Source organism: Podarcis liolepis (genome assembly GCF_965112155.1).
Source record: "Podarcis liolepis genome assembly, chromosome: 14".
Classification (NCBI taxonomy): domain Eukaryota; kingdom Metazoa; phylum Chordata; class Lepidosauria; order Squamata; family Lacertidae; genus Podarcis; species Podarcis liolepis.
This window is the reverse complement of record NC_139569.1, coordinates 46,954,898-46,973,062: the sequence shown is the minus strand read 5'-3', so window position 1 is coordinate 46,973,062 and position 18,165 is coordinate 46,954,898. Positions and strand designations below refer to the sequence as shown.

The 18,165-nt window shown below is 46.5% G+C and overlaps 1 protein-coding gene across 2 annotated transcripts in view; it reads left to right on the top strand.

The window, feature by feature from the left end:
- Positions 1-18,165, top strand: part of ALPK3 (alpha kinase 3) — an 85,369-nt gene that overhangs the window by 47,011 nt on the left and 20,193 nt on the right. For both annotated transcript variants that reach the window (XM_083475536.1, XM_083475537.1), the window contains 4 exons: positions 9,189-11,052; positions 13,452-13,599; positions 15,404-15,531; positions 17,621-17,656. In XM_083475536.1, coding sequence (XP_083331662.1) covers positions 9,189-11,052; positions 13,452-13,599; positions 15,404-15,531; positions 17,621-17,656 — 2,176 coding nt within the window. The remainder of the gene's footprint in view (positions 1-9,188; positions 11,053-13,451; positions 13,600-15,403; positions 15,532-17,620; positions 17,657-18,165) is intronic.

Here is an 18,165-nt window from a genome sequence, read left to right as displayed (position 1 = left end):
TTACATATTAAAAAACTTCCCTGAACAGGGCTGCCTTAAGATGTCTTCTGAATGTCAGGTAATTATTTATCTCTTTGACATCTGATGGGAGGGCGTTCCACAGGGCGGGCGCCACTACCGAGAAGGCTCTCTGTCTGGTTCCCTGTAGCCTCACTTCTCGCAATGAGGGAACCGCCAGAAGGCCCTCGGCGCTGGATCTCAGTGTCCGGGCTGAACGATGGGGGTGGAGATGCTCCTTCAGGTATACAGGACCGAGGCCGTTTAGGGCTTTAAAGGTCAGCACCAACACTTTGAATCGTGCTCGGAAACATACTCTAGGGTCCTGTTCATTTCTATAAATCTGTGCATAACCTTTCGGGGTTATCCTCCCATTCCCCCCAGCTCTTTGTGGCATTCCTCTCCACTCTAAAGCATAATTTCAGTATGTGCAGGCAAAGCACTATCAAAGCTTTTCGGGGCAAATGTGTCTTTAATTAGAAACTTCCTCTTTATTGATTCTGCTCTTGTCATTGCTTCTTTCAGAAGTGTTCCAAAGGTTAATTGAACCACAGATTTGCATCAAAGCATTACCATATCAGCAGTTTTATTTTCAGCCCCTTTTGTAATTATTCCTGATGAGCTTTCCAATTTCCAGAGGTGAGGAGTGGACATTACAGTGGTATCTCAGGTTACATACGCTTCAGTTTACAGATTCCGCTAATCCAGAAATAGTGCTTCAGGTTAAGAACTTTGCTTCAGGATGAGAACAGAAATTGTGCTCCAGCGGCGTGGTGGCAACAGGAGGCCCCATTAGCTTAAGTGGTGCTTCAGGTTAAGAACAGTTTCAGGTTAAGAACGTAGCCCTGGAACGAATTAAGTACTTAACCTGAGGTACCACTGTACTGAATTGCCCCAGAATTCTTCCATGTCTTTTACTTGCAAAAAAGGGGAAGGTTATGTTACTGGTTTGCTTCCATTAACTTTTTTAAATTGTGAAAAAGTGCTGTTTTGCAACAAAAAATAATTCTATGGAAACCCGTAACTGAAGCTCCTTCCCACAGAAAAACTAATGCTTTAAGAGCCATTTAGAGGCAACTGACTCATGCCACATTTCCCTTGAACAAGAAGCAATAAAAGGGGCAGAAGCAACAAGGAGGAAGTTTTCAACTAAAGTTGCAGGAGACCTCAGTTCTGAAGAAATGTCGTAGAAGGGTCTTGGTCACAGGTACCGCAGAAAAGTGATGCTTCCACAGCACTGAAGGGTCATCATGTGGAAGCAGCTTTTTAGAAAATGCATTGTTAGGCCTGCGTAAAAAAGAGAGAGCAAAACTCTTATGCATGCCCCTTTCTTCCGTAGCAAAGAGGCCAGATGTATCTGTTCTGCTCTGCAACGTAGCTAAATAAATTTCATTTATTAATCACTTCCAATGTAGTATCTCTGATTTCACAATGCCATAAGGACACAGTGAAAATATTTGCATTTGTAGAAAACAATTGCGTATAATTTCTGCTGTCCCTTTTATGACAACCGTCCACCTTGGTGTATTTGCTGTGCACACACTTTTGCTGCGTCTCCATGTTGCAAAGAGCAGACAGAGGCAAGGAAGGAAGCCTTTGTCTCAGAATATTTCAGGACTTGCCGCTTAACTTCCCTCTCTCTTATCAGCCTCTTGGAGTTGCTTTCAGCACTTGGGTGGGTGCTAGCTGTGGCAGCACAGTCCTGTTGGAATTTGCTTGATGTGTTTCCATTTTAGGAGCTGCGAAATAATCTCTGCCTTTGACAAGGAAGAGACCCTCTTAGCTAATAATGGGAGCAGGGCCTGGCATGCCTGTTGAAGCCCTGGTGTGGGAGCTAATTCCACATTCTGGGGTTTTTTAAATAATAATAAAAAATGGCCATGGGTCTAATTACAGGCATAAGCAAACTCGGCCCTCCAGATGTTTTGGGACTACAACTCCCATCATCCCTAGCTAATAGGACCAGTGGTTAGGGATGATGGGAATTGTAGTCCCAAAACATCTGGAGGGCTGAGTGTGCCTATGCCTGGGTCAAAACATACATGATGTGGGGAGCCCATGCTCCTTGTGCATTTATTTAAATATATGAAGCAACTTGGACCCTGCACTTCAGACCAAAAGGCTCCCAGAGTGGCTGGCATACATGACACAAAAGGAAAAACGGAAGGGCAAGGAAGAAGAAAGCTAAAATGTATCACCTCTGTACAACCCCAACTTTTCAGACAGTGTAGTAGACCTTCCTTTCTTTCTTTCTTTCTTTCTTTCTTTCTTTCTTTCTTTCTTTCTTTCTTTCTTTCTTTCTTTCCATGCATCCTTCTCTCAGCCCCTCAGGACTCTTTAGTCTTTAGTCACCTATTCAACCCTCATGAATTGCCCCTCCTGTACTAGATGTTTAGATAGAAACTTCATTATCCTTTGGATTTCACACTGCTCTGAATTTTGTGAAACAGACCTTAGCTCGAAACATTTAAAAAAGTATCCTAATGCGTTAAAAAACACTATATTTTATAATAAATACAGGTTTTTTAAAAAGGCATTGATATAAAATACCTTTATAAATGTGCATTTTGTGATAAAATACATATTCAGCCACAAATTTTCCTATGAATGAAATTGTCCAAGGAAAAGAAACTGACAGCTCTGGCAACACCTATTTTGGATACTACGTCTGTGTTTGTTTATTTATTTAAGACACATATACAGTGGTACCTTGGGTTACATACGCTTCAGGTTACAGACTCCGCTAACCCAGAAATAGTGCTTCAGGTTAAGAACTTTGCTTCAGGTTGAGAACAGAAATCGTGCTCCGACGGCGCGGCGGCAGAGGGAGGCCCGATTAGCTAAAGTGGTGCTTCAGGTTAAGAACAATTTCAGGCTAAGAACGGACCTCCAGAATGAATTAAGTACTTAAGGACAAGACTACACAAAGCAGTTGTAAATACATTACGGCATCATAAGACAGAGCTCATTTTATAGCTTCCTTTGCCCCATCCCTCCCCACTGAAGAGCAGTGCCAGAATGGAGAGGCTGACAAGTGTGCGCAACGTCATTTCTGCCCCACAGATCCCCTGAGGCTCATCTTCCAGCCTCTGGTCTTGAGATTTAGCGTTGCTCCCACTGCCAAGCAATGTAAGCTCTCTTCTGTTCCCATGGACCAGGAAGTAGGGTTGGGGGGGGGGTCTGTTTGCAAGTGAAGCTGCCTGGGTTTGCAGAGCAGCGTTGCCAAGTGGTGTCTCTCCTCCCTAACACACACACACACACACACGCACAATTGTTGTTTTGTGGTGGGGAAGATCCATAGTGTTATGTACTGAGTTGAATAGGATCCAAACTGCAGCAGTCTGATTGGTCCTAGAACAATAGGATCCAAAATGCAGCAGTCTGATTGGTCCTAGAACAATGCAGCAGTATGATTGGTTGGCAGAAACCACCCAATCCTGCTCCAGATAGAAGTGAATCCACAACCTGATTGGCTTACAGTAGAATTCCGGAATTAGCCAATCATGTGCAGCCCATTGTGTAAATAATGTATATAAAGCAGATACTGTGAGGGGACTTCCATTCATTCCTCCTCACCACTATGAGCTGAATAAAGAGCATGAAATCACTTTGCGACTCTGAGTATATTTCACATAGGATCTAGGGCCGTCTTAAGCATAACGGTGCCTCCCCTGTTGTTGACCTTTTTAAGCGGGGGACACCCAAAGATGTTGACCTTTGTTAGGAAAGGTTCCCCAGAGTTGTTCACCTTTTTTAAGGAGCTGACATGGCACACTTACACATTATCTCTGCTCGGGAAAAGAAAACAGGAAACATAAATAAACTTTTTTTAGTTGCTCATTTATTAACAATGCACCTGTATACACACTTAAGTAGTCTCAGATGCGGGTGGGCCAGCCAAAATCTAACAAGTCACTCCTAGTCTTAAATTGTCCAAACAAAATGGCATTGCTTAACCTGGCACCAAAATAAGAAATAAATGCTGAACTTAGATACACCTCAGCCAGTAAAGCATGAGCCTCTTAATCTCAGGGTTGTGGTTTCAAGCCCCATGTTGGGCAAAAGATTACTGCCTTGCGGAGGGTTGGACTAGATGACCCTGGTGGTTCCCTTCCAGCTCTGTGAATGATTCTGTTGTATCTGAAGGGCTGTTCACAGGGAAGATGGAGCAAATTTGTTTTGTGAGAGGTGCTTGTGCTGTGATTCCTGCACTGGAGGGCGTGACTGCACGCCTGAGGGATCATGGCGGGAACTGATGGGCTTTGAAAGTCCTTGGCCAAAGGTATTAAATGGCGTTGGAATGAAGCAAATTGGTGGAACTAGTGATTTTATATGAATTTCCAAAGTTTTGAGACTTTGTATACCTGAAGGAGCGTCTCCACCCCCATCGTTCAGCCCGGACACTGACGTCCAGCGCCAAGGGCCTTCTGGCAGCTCCCCCACTGTGAGAAGTGAGGTTACAGGGAACCAGGCAGAGGGCCTTCTCGGTGGTGGTGCCCGCCCTGTGGAACGCCCTCCCTTCAGACGTGAAGGAAATAAGCATCTATCTTATCTTTAAAAGACATCTGAAGGCAGCTCTGTTTAGGGAAGTTTTTAATATTTAATGCTGTATTGTTTTTAACACTCGATTGGGAGCCGCCCAGAGTGGCTGGGGAAACTCAGCCAGATGGGCGGGGTATAAATAAATTGTTGTTGTTGTTGTTGTTGTTGTTGTTGTTGTTGTAATTATTAATTATTAATTATTATTCCTAAAGTCGACAGGTTTTTGGAAATACTCTGACATTGACTTGTTACATTACATCTAGGTTATGATAGAGTTAACAAGATAACGAGGTTTCAGGTTTGGGTAGACTCAGTCCATTGTTCTTGTTCTTGCACTGGGAGCTCCACCAGGTGCTAAATGAGGGATGAGGGATGGCCCTGGAACAGGGTCCTAGTGCCTCTGAAGGGCGCTGGAGGCGCCAAGCCCCTGCTCCACCTCACTTACCTCCCTGCTCTCCCCTCCCTGGACTCTCCACCTGGCGCCCTCCACTGCTTGGTTCCCTGGCTCACTGCGCCACTACTCCCAATGGTAAAGACGTCCCTGATAGTATCCTCTGGGAACCCCAAGCTGGGCATCCATGCTGGCGCATTTGCAAAGCTAAGCAGTGTCCAGTGAGGTTTCAGATTGGAGGCGGGGACCACGTGTTGAGATTCCTGCATTGCAGAAGGTTAGACTAGATGAACCTTGGGTTCCCTTCCAACTCTGCAATTCTATGATTCTAGGAAGGCCAAAGTTCCCCAGCAACTAGTATTCAGCGGCCAAGGTGCATCTGGACATGGAGGGAGCATACAGCTATCATGTTTCAATAGCCATTGATGGGGAAACTGCTGATTCCTTCCTTCCTTCCTTCCTTCCTTCCTTCCTTCCTTCCTTCCTTCCTTCTGTCTTTTAAAACCCCCTTTCTGTTTTTATCCCCCCCCCAGCCTTACAGATTACTTGGCTCTGCTTTGATGACTGTATTTTTGACACATATCCATAAGTCTGCAGCCCCCACCCCACCCCCAATTCCTTTCTGCCCTTGCTCAGCCAGGCTGGACAGATATAGCTCTTTTAATCTCTTCCAGACGTCAGTCCTTCCAGCCACCTGATCTCGACGCTCCTGTTCAGTCGGTCGGTGTGGCTTGGATGTTGCCCATCCTCTGGGCAGCTATTCCTGGTGCCGTTGCACCAGCCTTCAAAGTTGACAGATGGAGCCTCGCAGGTCATTTCGCTAGCCGAATGGCAGCCTTGGATTTCCTATGGAGATTTGGCAATACTCTGGCCCCGGGTTTTTTGTTTATTTGTTTAAATGAGAAGAGGTATTGATTCGACAACCGAGAATTAATCCTGAGCCAGAGTTAGATAATTTATTCCCAGTGCAATTGGAGGCTTTGGGGATATTCAAAGGAGGTGAGGTTTCAGGATCACATTAAAATGATTTTTATTAAATTTTCTGTTTTATAATTTCAGATAAACATTTTGCATCCTTAAGATATCAGTGACTGCCCTTCTCTTTCCATGATTCATTTTACATATCTTATATCCCTGCATATTTTACAGAAACTAAACAATTCAGTATTCCATTATTGCATCCATCAAAACTTATTTACACTGTTGAATTTATCTTAATGCTGCCAGTGTTTTCAGCTGTACACGAGTATTTCCCATATATTCAATAAACATTTTCCAATCTTCTTGTGCTCTTATTCTACATGTTAAGTTTTCTAGTTGTGCATATTCTGTCAACTTAAGTTGCCAAACTTCTTTGGTTAGGTTTCAGGATCACGTTAAAGCAGACCGCACCAACTGAGCACCTTCTGTATGTAGATATTTTGGACTACAAGCCCCATCATCCCCAGCTGGCATAGCCAGTGGTCAGGCATGATGGGAACTGTAGTTCAAAACAGATGGAGGGCACCAGGTTGGTGAAGATGGCTTTGAAGGAACTGTGATTACAGTGGAACAGCTCTGAGGATTGAGAGATGTTGGGAGGGATGGGGTCAGTAGTGGATGTTGTGATGGGGAGAAAGCACTCACCTGACCGGGCAGCTGAGTCTCTGCTGCTGATTGGGAAGGAGGCTTGGAGGACTGAGGCTGTGGGGAGATCAGTGCAGTGCAAACACACCAGCAGAGCCCAACTGCTGCGCCCGCCTGTGCTTTTGCACCACACCCATGCTGCTTCCACCCGGCCCCTCGCCTTTCTGGTAAGCAGCTGTCCGGAAGTCAGGTGAGCTGCCACACCAAACCATCCAAAACTTGTTAGCCACCTGCTCCTTGTTCTTTGTGTTTCTTTTTAAGTCTCTGGGCCTTTACTTGCAATGGTTCATCTTCAAACTTCTCTTTGCAAGCTTCGGGTGTATTGTATGGGAACCCTTTCCAGAGTAATGTGTGACTTGGAACAAGATTTGAACCCTGGAAGCGGCTCTCTCTTTCTTTCTCTTCAAATTGACCCCTGAGACGGCCCAGACCTCAACATGCACACCTAGAGCCCAGCTCCCTTTCCTTCTACCACACAGACAGTTCCTGGTGGAAGGGAAGCTGCTCTGATGGCTTTATGGGTAACAGTGCCCTCGATAGACATCACAGCTCACAACCGAAGCAAAAAACGCAGGGTCAGCGAAGTCCAAGATCTCTGGAGAGTTGAGGTCAATCATAATCACAATCTCATCTGGGGATTTGTATATTTAGGGCTGCCTACCAGGTGGCTGATTAATCATTGTTTGCCTTTGAGCTTTGTGGTCCAGGGCAAAACACTGATCCGGATTTGATGCCAGTGATGGTTTCTGACACTAAACTCCCACTAGTGGAGTTGATACATGTGTGATTCATTCACATCCTGGCCCCGAGACAGCAGTGTAAAACCTGCACCCGTTGACCTCACTATTAGCCACATTTCTGGGGCTGCTGGGAATCGGAGTCCTAGGAGATATGGAGGACCACTGGTTCCTGCCCTAAGAGCTCGTTTCTATTCCAAGCAAGGGTCCTCTGCAGAATGAAGAAGCCCAGAGTCAGTGGAAGAGGATTGGAAAAAATTTAAAGTATATCTTCAAAAATATTGTAAGATTAAGGACTGTTAGAAAGGTGTTGGAAAAAGAAAATTAGGCAGTTTTGGTAGATATGAGATAAAGGATTAAGTAAAAATGAGTCGATGAATGTGATGAAAGAGTTGACATTAAATTATATTATTTTAAATTAAATTAAAAGAAAATAAGGTTGGAAGGATTTGCTGAAAAAACGATTTGAATTAGAATACAAAATTGGGAGGTGTGAGGAGGTCAAGGAAATAAGTAAAGGAAGAAAGCTATGTAAAGGTTTAATCTGTTTTTTTTCCTATAATTTTTTTTCTTTTTTAATTGAATGTATTTTTATATCCTTTTTTTCTCTTTTTCTGTTACTGTTGCATTCTTTTTTATATTATGTATTGTTCTTTTTTCTTTTTGAAACCTTAAACTTTGAATAAATATTATTATATATATAAAAAACAACAGAATGGAGAAGCCCATTTCAGGACCAGCGCCAGCTTTGAGCGGGGCCTGGTAGCCCCCAGCCTTTGCCAATAGCATCCTTTAGGCTCATCTGGCAGCATCGCTACAAGCTGGGCGGGTGTAGCCATCATTTTGATTCCCAACAGTACCTTGGAGTGATGCTACTTCTGCGGCATTGTGGGAAATTTTATATGTGACCCATTCACCCAGTGCTGCTCAGAATGCTGGACCAGATGGGGGGATGGGGTGGACGAGCCCACCTAGGTCCTGGCATCCTGGTACCCTAGCAGCTGCTTGAAGGTGTTAATATGGCCCCTGGATTACAATGATGTTTTCTCTCTAAGCCAAAGTAGCCAATGTGGCAGTGTCTCGATGTTGCTGGGCTCCAACTCCCATCAACGCCAGGAAGCGTGGTCAGTGGTCAAAGATGATGGGAATTGTAGTCCAGCAACACCCAGGCTACGCCTGCTTTAAGCTCACACAAGGAGACTAATTATCTTTTCAAAGTTCATTTCCTGGTTTGGAAATTTCTTGATAATGTGAGGGTGATTGGGCAGAGCTACAGAGCATAAAATCCCTTCTGCATAGGCTGATGTGGTGCTGCTTGTCTGTTTTTAAGTGGTTTTAGTAAGGGAACTGGAAATGTGCAGCCAGTTGAATTGTTTCTCAACAAAACCAAAACTAGTTGAAAAAGAAACATAGCAAGTTTCATCTTACCTAGCTTGTGGTTCTAGTTAGCACTGAATTCTCGAAGAGGCCTAAGCCATCATGAAATCCTGTCCATCCTCTAAGTGCTCTCTCCTCTGTAGGGAAGAACTGTGAAACACTTTGCAAGAAAGAGGAAATCCTTGACCTTTTGCTGTTTTGGGTTTGGAACACAAATTAATGCATCAAGTAATGAGCTTTTTTCCGAACACAAGCTTTGCCTGAGCTGTGATTAGTGTCAAGGGTTTGGATGGAATTTTGAGTCACAGTTGAAAAACAGAAGTGATTTTTTTTTTTAATAAAGCAGAGCTAAAAAGAGTGCGAACCTTCCAAGCTGTGAGAGAACTCCCAAGGAAAAGATGAGCTTTGCCTTCAAAGTGTTCTCTGAAAATAATCAAATATACCAAGCTAGTATTAAGTTGAGATGAGGGGGGAATGTGCCCGTTGCTACTAATAAACTCTGTGCTGTTTGTTCCTAGGCTCCGCAAACCTTAAAGCCAGCCTTGCCCACTGCCCGCAACCTGCAAACTCCAGATGTGGGTCTTGGAGAAGAAACAAGCCAGGATGCCCGCCATTTTGAAATAAGGGAAGGTGCCCCAAGAGAGCCAGAGACCAAACAGGCTGAGGAGCAAGAAGATCCTAGCCGAGAGGCCCAAGGGCCAAGCATGATGGTACTAAGCCAGGATGGCAGCCAGCACTTCTCAGTGACTTCCCAGAATCCCCCAGTTCTCTCCCTTGGCACCACATTGCCCATTGGGAAGGAACAGCGGGTTTTGAGAGAAGATGTGAAAAGGCGTTCCCCGCGTTTTGGAAGTGACAGAACCCAAGCCAAACCAGCTCCAAGTCATGAGAGTAAGGATCTGGCTGCTCCCGGGTCATTGGTTGAGGAATCTAGTCTTGAGCCTAGACCTACAGTCATCTTGGAGCGATATGCCCCTCAAATTGACACGGCGAGCAAAGAAAAGCAAGAAGAAGCCTTTGAGGTCCAGGGAGACAAGAGGTCTAGGCTAAACAGGGATTTAGGGCTTGAAGGTGAGAGGCCTCCCGCAGTGACAGCAAGGCCATTATTGGTCCCAGAAGTTGCTGTAGAAGCCCCGGTTTCCCATCAAAGTATTTCGGAGGAACCTCATCCGGTTCCTACAGTAGCAATGCCTCTGGCATTCCAAGAATCTGCTCCACTTTCTCCGGATGAAGAAGGTTCAACTGAGAAGCAGCAGTCCGTGGCCCATTTGCTGAGGGATGTGAAGAGAGAAATAGAAACCTGGCAGCCATCAAAGGTGGCAGCTTCAGAATCGGAGCAACGGCAGGTCGGCAACACGGAGGTCCGCGTCCAGGAAGAGCCCCCAACTCCACTGAGGGGTGAGGAAGATCAGAAGGAGTCATTTGGCCTGGGCAGGAAGATGGACATCAGAACTAAGGAAAGGGAGAGAACAGTCTCTGAGGCACCTGCAATACAAGACTCGGGCCAAACAGAGACCGCGATGGAGGAGGATCAAACCACAGATAAGGCACAGAACACGAACCTAGTGTCTTCCCTTAAAAATTACTTGCTTCTGCTCTTAAAGATGACCACAGAGGCCGACAAAAGCAAGGGCAGCAAGAAGCAAGATGTCAAGGCTGCAGAGGAAAGGACCCCACCGACTGCCATTCCCAAGCACTTGCCGGATGTGGGCATAGCTGGCTTGACTCCCAGGACATCGCGGAAGATCTTTGAGCGGGTAGAAACCAACCAGCTCTTCCAGAGCGCAGAGAACCTGCAGTTGACTCCCAAGACTTCCCGGAGGATCACAGGGATGATCAACCGAGAGCTGCTTGCTTGCAAAGAGAGTTTGGTGGCTGAACCGGAGGCCGCCCCATTGCCCTGCGTGCCCTCGATTGTGGTGGGGAGCGTCTCCAGTGAGCCGGCAGGCCCCCCAGATACATCTCCGGAGGTTTCCGGCGAGGCACCGTCGGCACTGCCGAGCGCCACGCCTCAGGAACTGGCTTCCGGGGCCCGTCGCAAAATATACCTCACCAAAGCCAAACAGGCCGACGAGATGGAAGGGGCGGCCCCAGATGGGCAGCCACGGGCAAAAAGGGGCAGCCCCACTGTGTCCCCACAGCAGGGCCGCAAGAACGCAGCACTTTTGCAAAGCCCCGTCCCGGCTTCTCCTCCCGTGGAGAAGCGCTCCCCTACCACGGCTAGGAAGATGGCAACCTTGGAAGTGCCCAAGATCTATGAAGAAATAGCAGAAGAAAACAAGAATGTGGAAGGCAGCTCCCCGCGAGCTCCAGAGAAGTTGGAAGAGACCACGGCCGAAGTGCAAGCAGGCGAATCCCAGAAAGCAAACGACCCATTTAAAGGTCAGGAGGGGTGTTGCTTTTCAGCCTTCCTGAGAGGGCATCTAGCCCCACCCTGAGCAAAGTTTCTTCTTGCACATTGAGAGGGAAAGTCACATCTAGGGGAAGAAGCTTTCCCAGATGAAATCCCCGCCTCCCAGCTAGTAATTAATTCATTTTGAGGTTTGTATAAACGAACCCTCCCCCCCATTTTATCCTCACAACAGCCCTGTGAGGTAGTTTATTATTTTTAATAAGTACTTTTATTGAAAGTTTTCGACATAAAATAGAAATCAAACTAATCTAAATAACAGAAATAATAAGAAACCAAGAAAGGAGAAGAAAGGGGGGAAAGAAAAAGAGAGAAAGAAAGGAAATAGTAGTAATAATAATAGTAGTAGTAGTAGTAAATTTATACCCCGCCCATCTGGCTGGGTTTCCCCAGCCACTCTGGGAGACTCCCAACAGAATATTAAAACCATGATAAAACATCAAACATTAAAAACTTCCCTAAACAGGGCTGCTTTCAGATGTCTTCTAAAAGTCAGATAGTTGTTTATTTCCTTGACATCTGATGGGAGGGCGTTCCACAGGGCGGGTGCCACCACCGAGAAGGCCCTCTGCCTGGTACCCTGTAACCTCACTTCTCACAGTGAGGGAACCGCCAGAAGGCCCTCTGCGCTGGGCCTCAGTGTCCGGGCTGAACGATAACTATAGGGGTCCTTTATCACATTCATATAATATATGTCATATTTATCCACACGCAGAAAAGTAGACCCACCTGGGAGCCTACCTCTTCTCCCAGTCTCCCACCCTGAAAGAACCTCCCCCCCCCCCACTTTCCTGCAGGGACCACCTTCTTGTCTGAGTCCTTGCCTTGTGAGGCACTTTAGACTGATGGCCACTGGTTTAAAGAAACAACAAAATGAACTGATCTCCTTGGCAGGTTTCGAATAAACAAACACAAATTTATTATTGGTAACACATAGACAGATTAATTTAGGATTATTACAGCTGTATAACATGCAGAGAATAACTTGTGCTTAAAAACCAGAGAGAGGAGCTGAGGGAAGTCTGGGAGGGGGTGGGAGGGTGGGGTTTTCTTAGGGACGGAGGAGGGAAATTTATGGGGGGGGGGAATGAGTATGATATGTTTTTGACAAACTGTTATGTTGATATGTTTAATAAAAACTTAATAATAAAAAAGACAGGTGGCCACTGGTCACTCGGTGAGTTTCATGGCTTAGTGGAGAGGTGAACCACCACACCACTCTGGCCTTGCTTCCTCAGGCTCCCAAGGGGCCAAGAGGATGGGCTGGCACCAAGGATCGGCATGGTTGGGCATCCGCTGGAGGCCTGTACCCCACCCCTCCCCAGCAGGGGGGGGGATCCCTGGGGAAAGCTCTCTGCTTCTCCTCTTTGCCACGACCACCTGCTTCTTCATCCATCCTTTGCTCACACAAGGGAGCTGGTGGCGAGGAGCAGGAAGAGCAGTTGCTGCCACTGGCTGCTTGTTCCTTGGCTGCCCGGCGAGCGATGGAAGCAGGGGGTGGCAAAGATGGCAGACGGCAGCTGGTGAGAATGGCAGGGAGGAGAGAGACTCGCTGAGGGTTGGGAGAGGTCTTGCCCAAGGGCCCCCCAACAATGCTTTCAGTCAGAAGAACCAACGCTTTCTCTCCCCCCCCCCCTCTCAGGCTTCCGCAGTCGTAGCCAGGAGAGGGTGGGCATTGGAGCACCCTGAGGTGCAGGAGAAGGTCCCTGGCAGAGGCACTGTTGGTAGAAAGAGTGAGGATGAGGGAAGGAGAAACGTGGCCGTGTGCCATTTGCACTTTCTGAAACAAGACAGGCCCTGAAAAGCAGCTACCCTTCCAAATTTATGCTGGTTTTTTGCTGCCTGGTGCAGAACAGCAAGCAACAACCCCTCTCCACGTTTAGGACTGGTGTTGGAGTCCTTGGCAGGGGCAGGCTGATCTCCAACCACTGCAACTGCCAGGATGCACTTTTGTTTTTCATTCATTCATTCATGATTTTCAGTTTTATGCGGCTCAGTAATTTTACAATCATTTTAACATTTCAAAACTCAACTTCCTTCCCCCTCTTTCTGCAATTCCTTAAATTTCTCTTTGGAATTTTCTGCATATCCAAATTAACTTAATTTGCTCATTTATTTGTCTACCAGGACACACATTTTCCAGTCAACTGGAAATGTATTTTTCATCTCCTGTTGGAACCTGCCCAGAGTGGCTGGGGAAACCCAGCCAGACGGGTGGGGTATAAGTAATAAATTTCTTCTTCTTCTTCTTCTTCTTCTTCTTCTTCTTCTTCTTCTTCTTCTTCTTCTTCTTCTTCTTCTTCCTCCTCCTCCTCCTCCTCCTCCTCCTCCTCCTCCTCCTCCTGATAAATCAGCCACTGTCTCTTTGCAGCTCCCCAGGTGATTCGCAAAATCCGAGCTGAGCAGTTCTCGGATGCCTCTGGAAATCTGAAGCTCTGGTGCCAGTTCTTCAACATTTTGGGTGACTCAAAGCTGACCTGGTATAAGGATGAGGTTCCTGTGACGGATGCCAAAAGGAGGTGAGGGGTGCTGATTCAGGTGGCGGAGAAATTCAATTCAGTTTGCGTTTAAAGGCAGGCCTGCCAAATCCACACTTTCTGAAGCGCCACACGTGCCACAACACAGCTGTCTTTCAAGATTTGCAGGTCACTGAATTTTGCAGTGCAACCCAAACTTAAGCCAAGTAATGTGCACCAAAATGTACGTACAAGGGTGAATTGGGCGTAAGAACACATAGATGAATGAAAATAACACGCAGAAATGCATTTTATTAGCGAAAATGGCTGTGCACAAATATAGATGCCAAAATTACATATAAATGTGAATATATATTTTTTCGAGACATCTTTGTTGAAATTTGAAAAAGTACATAATTATATGTGCACTAAACATGATGAGACGTAAATAGAGAGAGAGAGAGAAAGAAAAAGAGAAGCAGCAGCCGTGCAGAAGGGAAAATAAAGGAGGGGGGGACCCAAAACGGTACAGTCGTACCTTGGAAGTCAAACGGAATCCGTTCCAGAAGTCCGTCCGACTTCCAAAACATTTGGAAACCAAGGTGCGGCTTCCGATTGGTTACAGGAAGCTCCTCCAGCCAATCGGAAGCCAGGTCAGACGTTCGGGTTCCAAAGAATCTTCACAAACCAGAACACTTACTTCTGGGTTTGTGGCATTCGGGACCAAAACATTTGATTCCTTTGTATACTTTACAAAGTTGTTCTTGTACTTCATCAGATCTTAACCTATATCATAACCGAATATTACAGTATTTGTAAGAATGGATTCCAAATATCACTGGATTTGACCATGGCAAGTCTGCGTTTATATGCAAGTTGTTCATATGTTGCGAGTTTGTACAAGTCTTCAAACCATTCGTAGAAGGGAACTGCATTTTTATTTTTCCAATTCATCCGTATCAGTCTTTTGAGAAATTCGCAGCACAATGCTGATGTATTCTTGAGGGCTTTTTTTTTTAATGCAAACTAATCCTGAGGATTAAACTTAAAATTTGGAAAAAATGAAAAGCTGAGAGAAACTGAAATTGATGCGGGTGGCACTGTGGGTTAAACCACAGAGCCTAGGGCTTGCTGATCAGAAGGTCGGCAGTTCGAATCCCCGCGACGGGGTAAGCTCCCGTTGCTCAGTCCCTGCTCCTGCCAACCTAGCAGTTCGAAGGTAAACAGTGTTTCCATGCGCTGCTCTGGTTCGCCAGAAGTGGCTTAGTCATGCTGGCAACATGGCCCGGAAGCTGTACGCCGGCTCCCTCGGCCTAGATGGGCGCAGCAACCCCAGAGTCGACCACAACTGGACCTAACGGTCAGGGGTCCCTTTACCTTTACCTTTTTACTGTTTATTGAATCTGACTTCCACACTGATGATGGAGAGCATCTTCCCCTTGCCTCAGGGCAAGAGCTCAGTCCTCTCCCCCACCCCATGCCCACTTACACCTGCTCCCTGAGAAGGCTGCCTCATTCCGGCTAATAGGAGTTCCAGCCCTGTTGGCTGGGGTCCCTCCTTAATATATATATTGGGGTGTAATCCTTAATTGGGAGCACCGCCTTTTCTAGGAGATGTGTTCTTTGTTCTCTCTCTGTGATTATTAAAGTTTCTAACTGGTAAGACATGCCTTTCTTTGATCTTTTTATCTACTGCCACGGGGGCGGGCGCTGAGGAAGATGATTCCCCAAAGCCTGACAATGATCTTGCCAAGATCTGCACCAGGCCCCTCTCCCCTCTTTCTGCCTCGTGACCGCTTGAAGGCCACATGCACCCATTTTCCTTGCAGTGTGCCCTGCTCTCATCTCTCGGTGGGCTCTCTTCCAGCTCTGGAGACGAAGGGCAAGCGGCCCTGGCCATCGTGCAGGTCTCCCTCAAGGACTGCGGGGTCTACCAGTGCACCATCCAGAACGAGTACGGCACCGACTCCACAGACTTCCTCCTGAGCGCTGAAGGTGAGTCTGTCCCTTGCTGCCAGGCCCGGCTGCTCCTCGGAGGCGGTGCTCACCTTGCAAGACGTGCGCAGCGGAGGAAAACACCCGGGGCTGTGGACAGGGTGCTTGAGCTGCGCAGGTGCTTGGCTTCATCCCGTTGCACATCACGGCGTTGGTCTGCTGGGCTGCTTTTTGCTGATGCACCTGTTTGGAAGCACAAAGGCTTCTCATGGGGAGCTTGCTGTGCATGCACAGTACAATGCACAGTGTGGGGTGCATGTTAAGTGCATGCGCATGCATGTGCAAAAAGTGCTCGATAGGGACATGGGTGGCAACTGTGAGTTAAACCACAGAGCCTAGGACTTGCCAATCAGAAGGTCGGCAGTTCAAATCCCCGCGGCGGGGTAAGCCCCCGTTGCTCGGTCCCTGCTCCTGCCAACCTAGAAGTTTGAAAGCACGTGCAAGTAGATAAATAGGTACCGCTCCGGTGGGAAGGTAAACAGCATTTCCATGCGCTGCTCTGGTTTGCCAGAAGTGGCTTAGTCATGCTGGCCACATGACCCGGAAGCTGTACGCCGGCTCCCTCGGCCAGCGTAAAGCAAGATGAGTGCCGCAACCTCAGAGTCTTCCGCAACTGGACCTAATGGTCAGGGGTCCCTTTACCGTAGGACCTATAAAGCCTTAACAGCTTAGGCTATCTGTACAGATGCATTTTCTCATACGAACCGGCCCAAGCTCTGAGATCTACAGGGGATGCCTTGCTCTTAGTTCACACCTGGTGGGGACACAGGAGAGGGCCTTCTCGGTGGCTGCTCCCAAACTTTGGAACTCCCTTGCTAGGGAGACTAGACAGGCTCCCTCCTTGTTGTCCTTCCACCAAGCAGGTGGAGACTGTTTTGTTCTGATAGGTATTTGGGAGCTGGCTGCTTTTAAGGAAAGGGCTTTTAGCCGTGCTGAGCTGTTTCTACTAGACTAGTTTGCTACATCTTCTAGATTTCATTTTATATCATTTTAATTATAGGATTCTATAATTAGAATTGTATTGATTCTGTTACATTGTTTTGATTCTATTCTATTCCTGGATAAAACACAGAAAGCTAAAAACATGCAAACCTTAATAGATAAAAAGTAATTAAACCATTATCTGTTATCTTTTTTTAGCTTTTTTCTTTTCTTTTCTGTTCTTTTCTTTTCTTTTCTTTACTATTTATTAGAGCTGCCATTTATACTTGTTTCTTTTTTACAATTTTATTTTTTGTTTTGACAGAGTAATAATAATAAATAAATAAGAATAAAAATGTGCACCCCACCCCGAGACCATTCCATTGTAACTATCCAACTTCCCAAAATTTCAACACATCTTGTGATGGCTTGACCCCTTTCCATTTTAACAGTATAAATTCTACAAACACCTTCCATATCTCCTCAAAATCATTTCTCCTGCATATTCCCCGCCTTACCTTAATGGCACATGTTAATTTATCATTATTATTTTTAGCTTTCTGTGTTTTATCCATGTTTGTTTTAATTTTTGTGAGTCATCTTGAGTCCTGGTTCGGGGGGGGGGGGAAGGTGGGATATAAACAAATGAAGCAATAGTAATAATAATGAGTGCGTCCTAATCTGCCACAGAGCCAGGAGTCTCAGCAGAGACACAGACGAATTGTTATCGTGCATGTATATAGGAAAGCCGTTTAGCATACAAAATCTCAGGTTGGAAAGCAGCCCACCTGCAGCTGCGAGAATGGCGAGAATGTACTTTTGAGGATGGCGGCAGATATGATGTTTGGGGAAACAGGGCATCAAGAGAAGCCAGACTTACGCAGACCTTCCAGCAAGAAAAGGGAGCTGGACCACGATTAAAATTTGGATTAAATGGGCTGAAAGATCCCACCTGCCTTTTCTCAGCTGTCTTTTAATACACCCAGCGTCTCCCCCAAAGAATCCTGGGAACTGTTGTTTGTTAAGGGTGTGAGGAATGGTAGATCTGTGAGGGGTGAACTACAGTTCCCAGAATCCTTTAGGAAAAAGGTGTGCTTTCAGTGTATAGTGTGAATGTATGTGGGGCTCCATAACTGATAAGTGTGTATTTCTCTCTCTTTCTTCCTAGTGCTATCGGGATTTATCTCCAAGGAAGAAATAGAAGGTAAATTGTGCCCCACAGATGGCGTGGCGAGTCTTGTGCCCCTCCAGGTAACAGGACCCCCCTCCCACCTGCTGCAGCTGTGTCGCCACTGTCACATGCAAAGTTTAGCATTAAAGGAGTGATCAGTGAGATGGTCTCCTCTTTGGGGCGAAAGGCAGAGGGTGCTGTTTTGGGGCGAGCCTCTCAGCTTCCTTATTTCTCCAAGTGACACATCTTCAGTCATCCTTCCTGGTCCTAGCAAGACCTCCATCCCCATGGGCCCCACAGTCACAATACCCAGACATACCTTGCTGGGCTCTCTGTCTTCCCCGCCCTCTTCCCTCCATGTTGTTCCGTGATCTTGATGGAGGACATCCTGCTCATCCACTCACCTGGCTGGCTTTGGGTCCCTTGGGCCTTTTGCCTCTCCTTGTCCCTTGCCTTGTTCTTCCTTGGCTTCCTATTATCATCCAACAGCTGCAGCTGAGCATCAAGGAACAAGCGCACTGGTTGGTGTGGCGAGGAGAGAT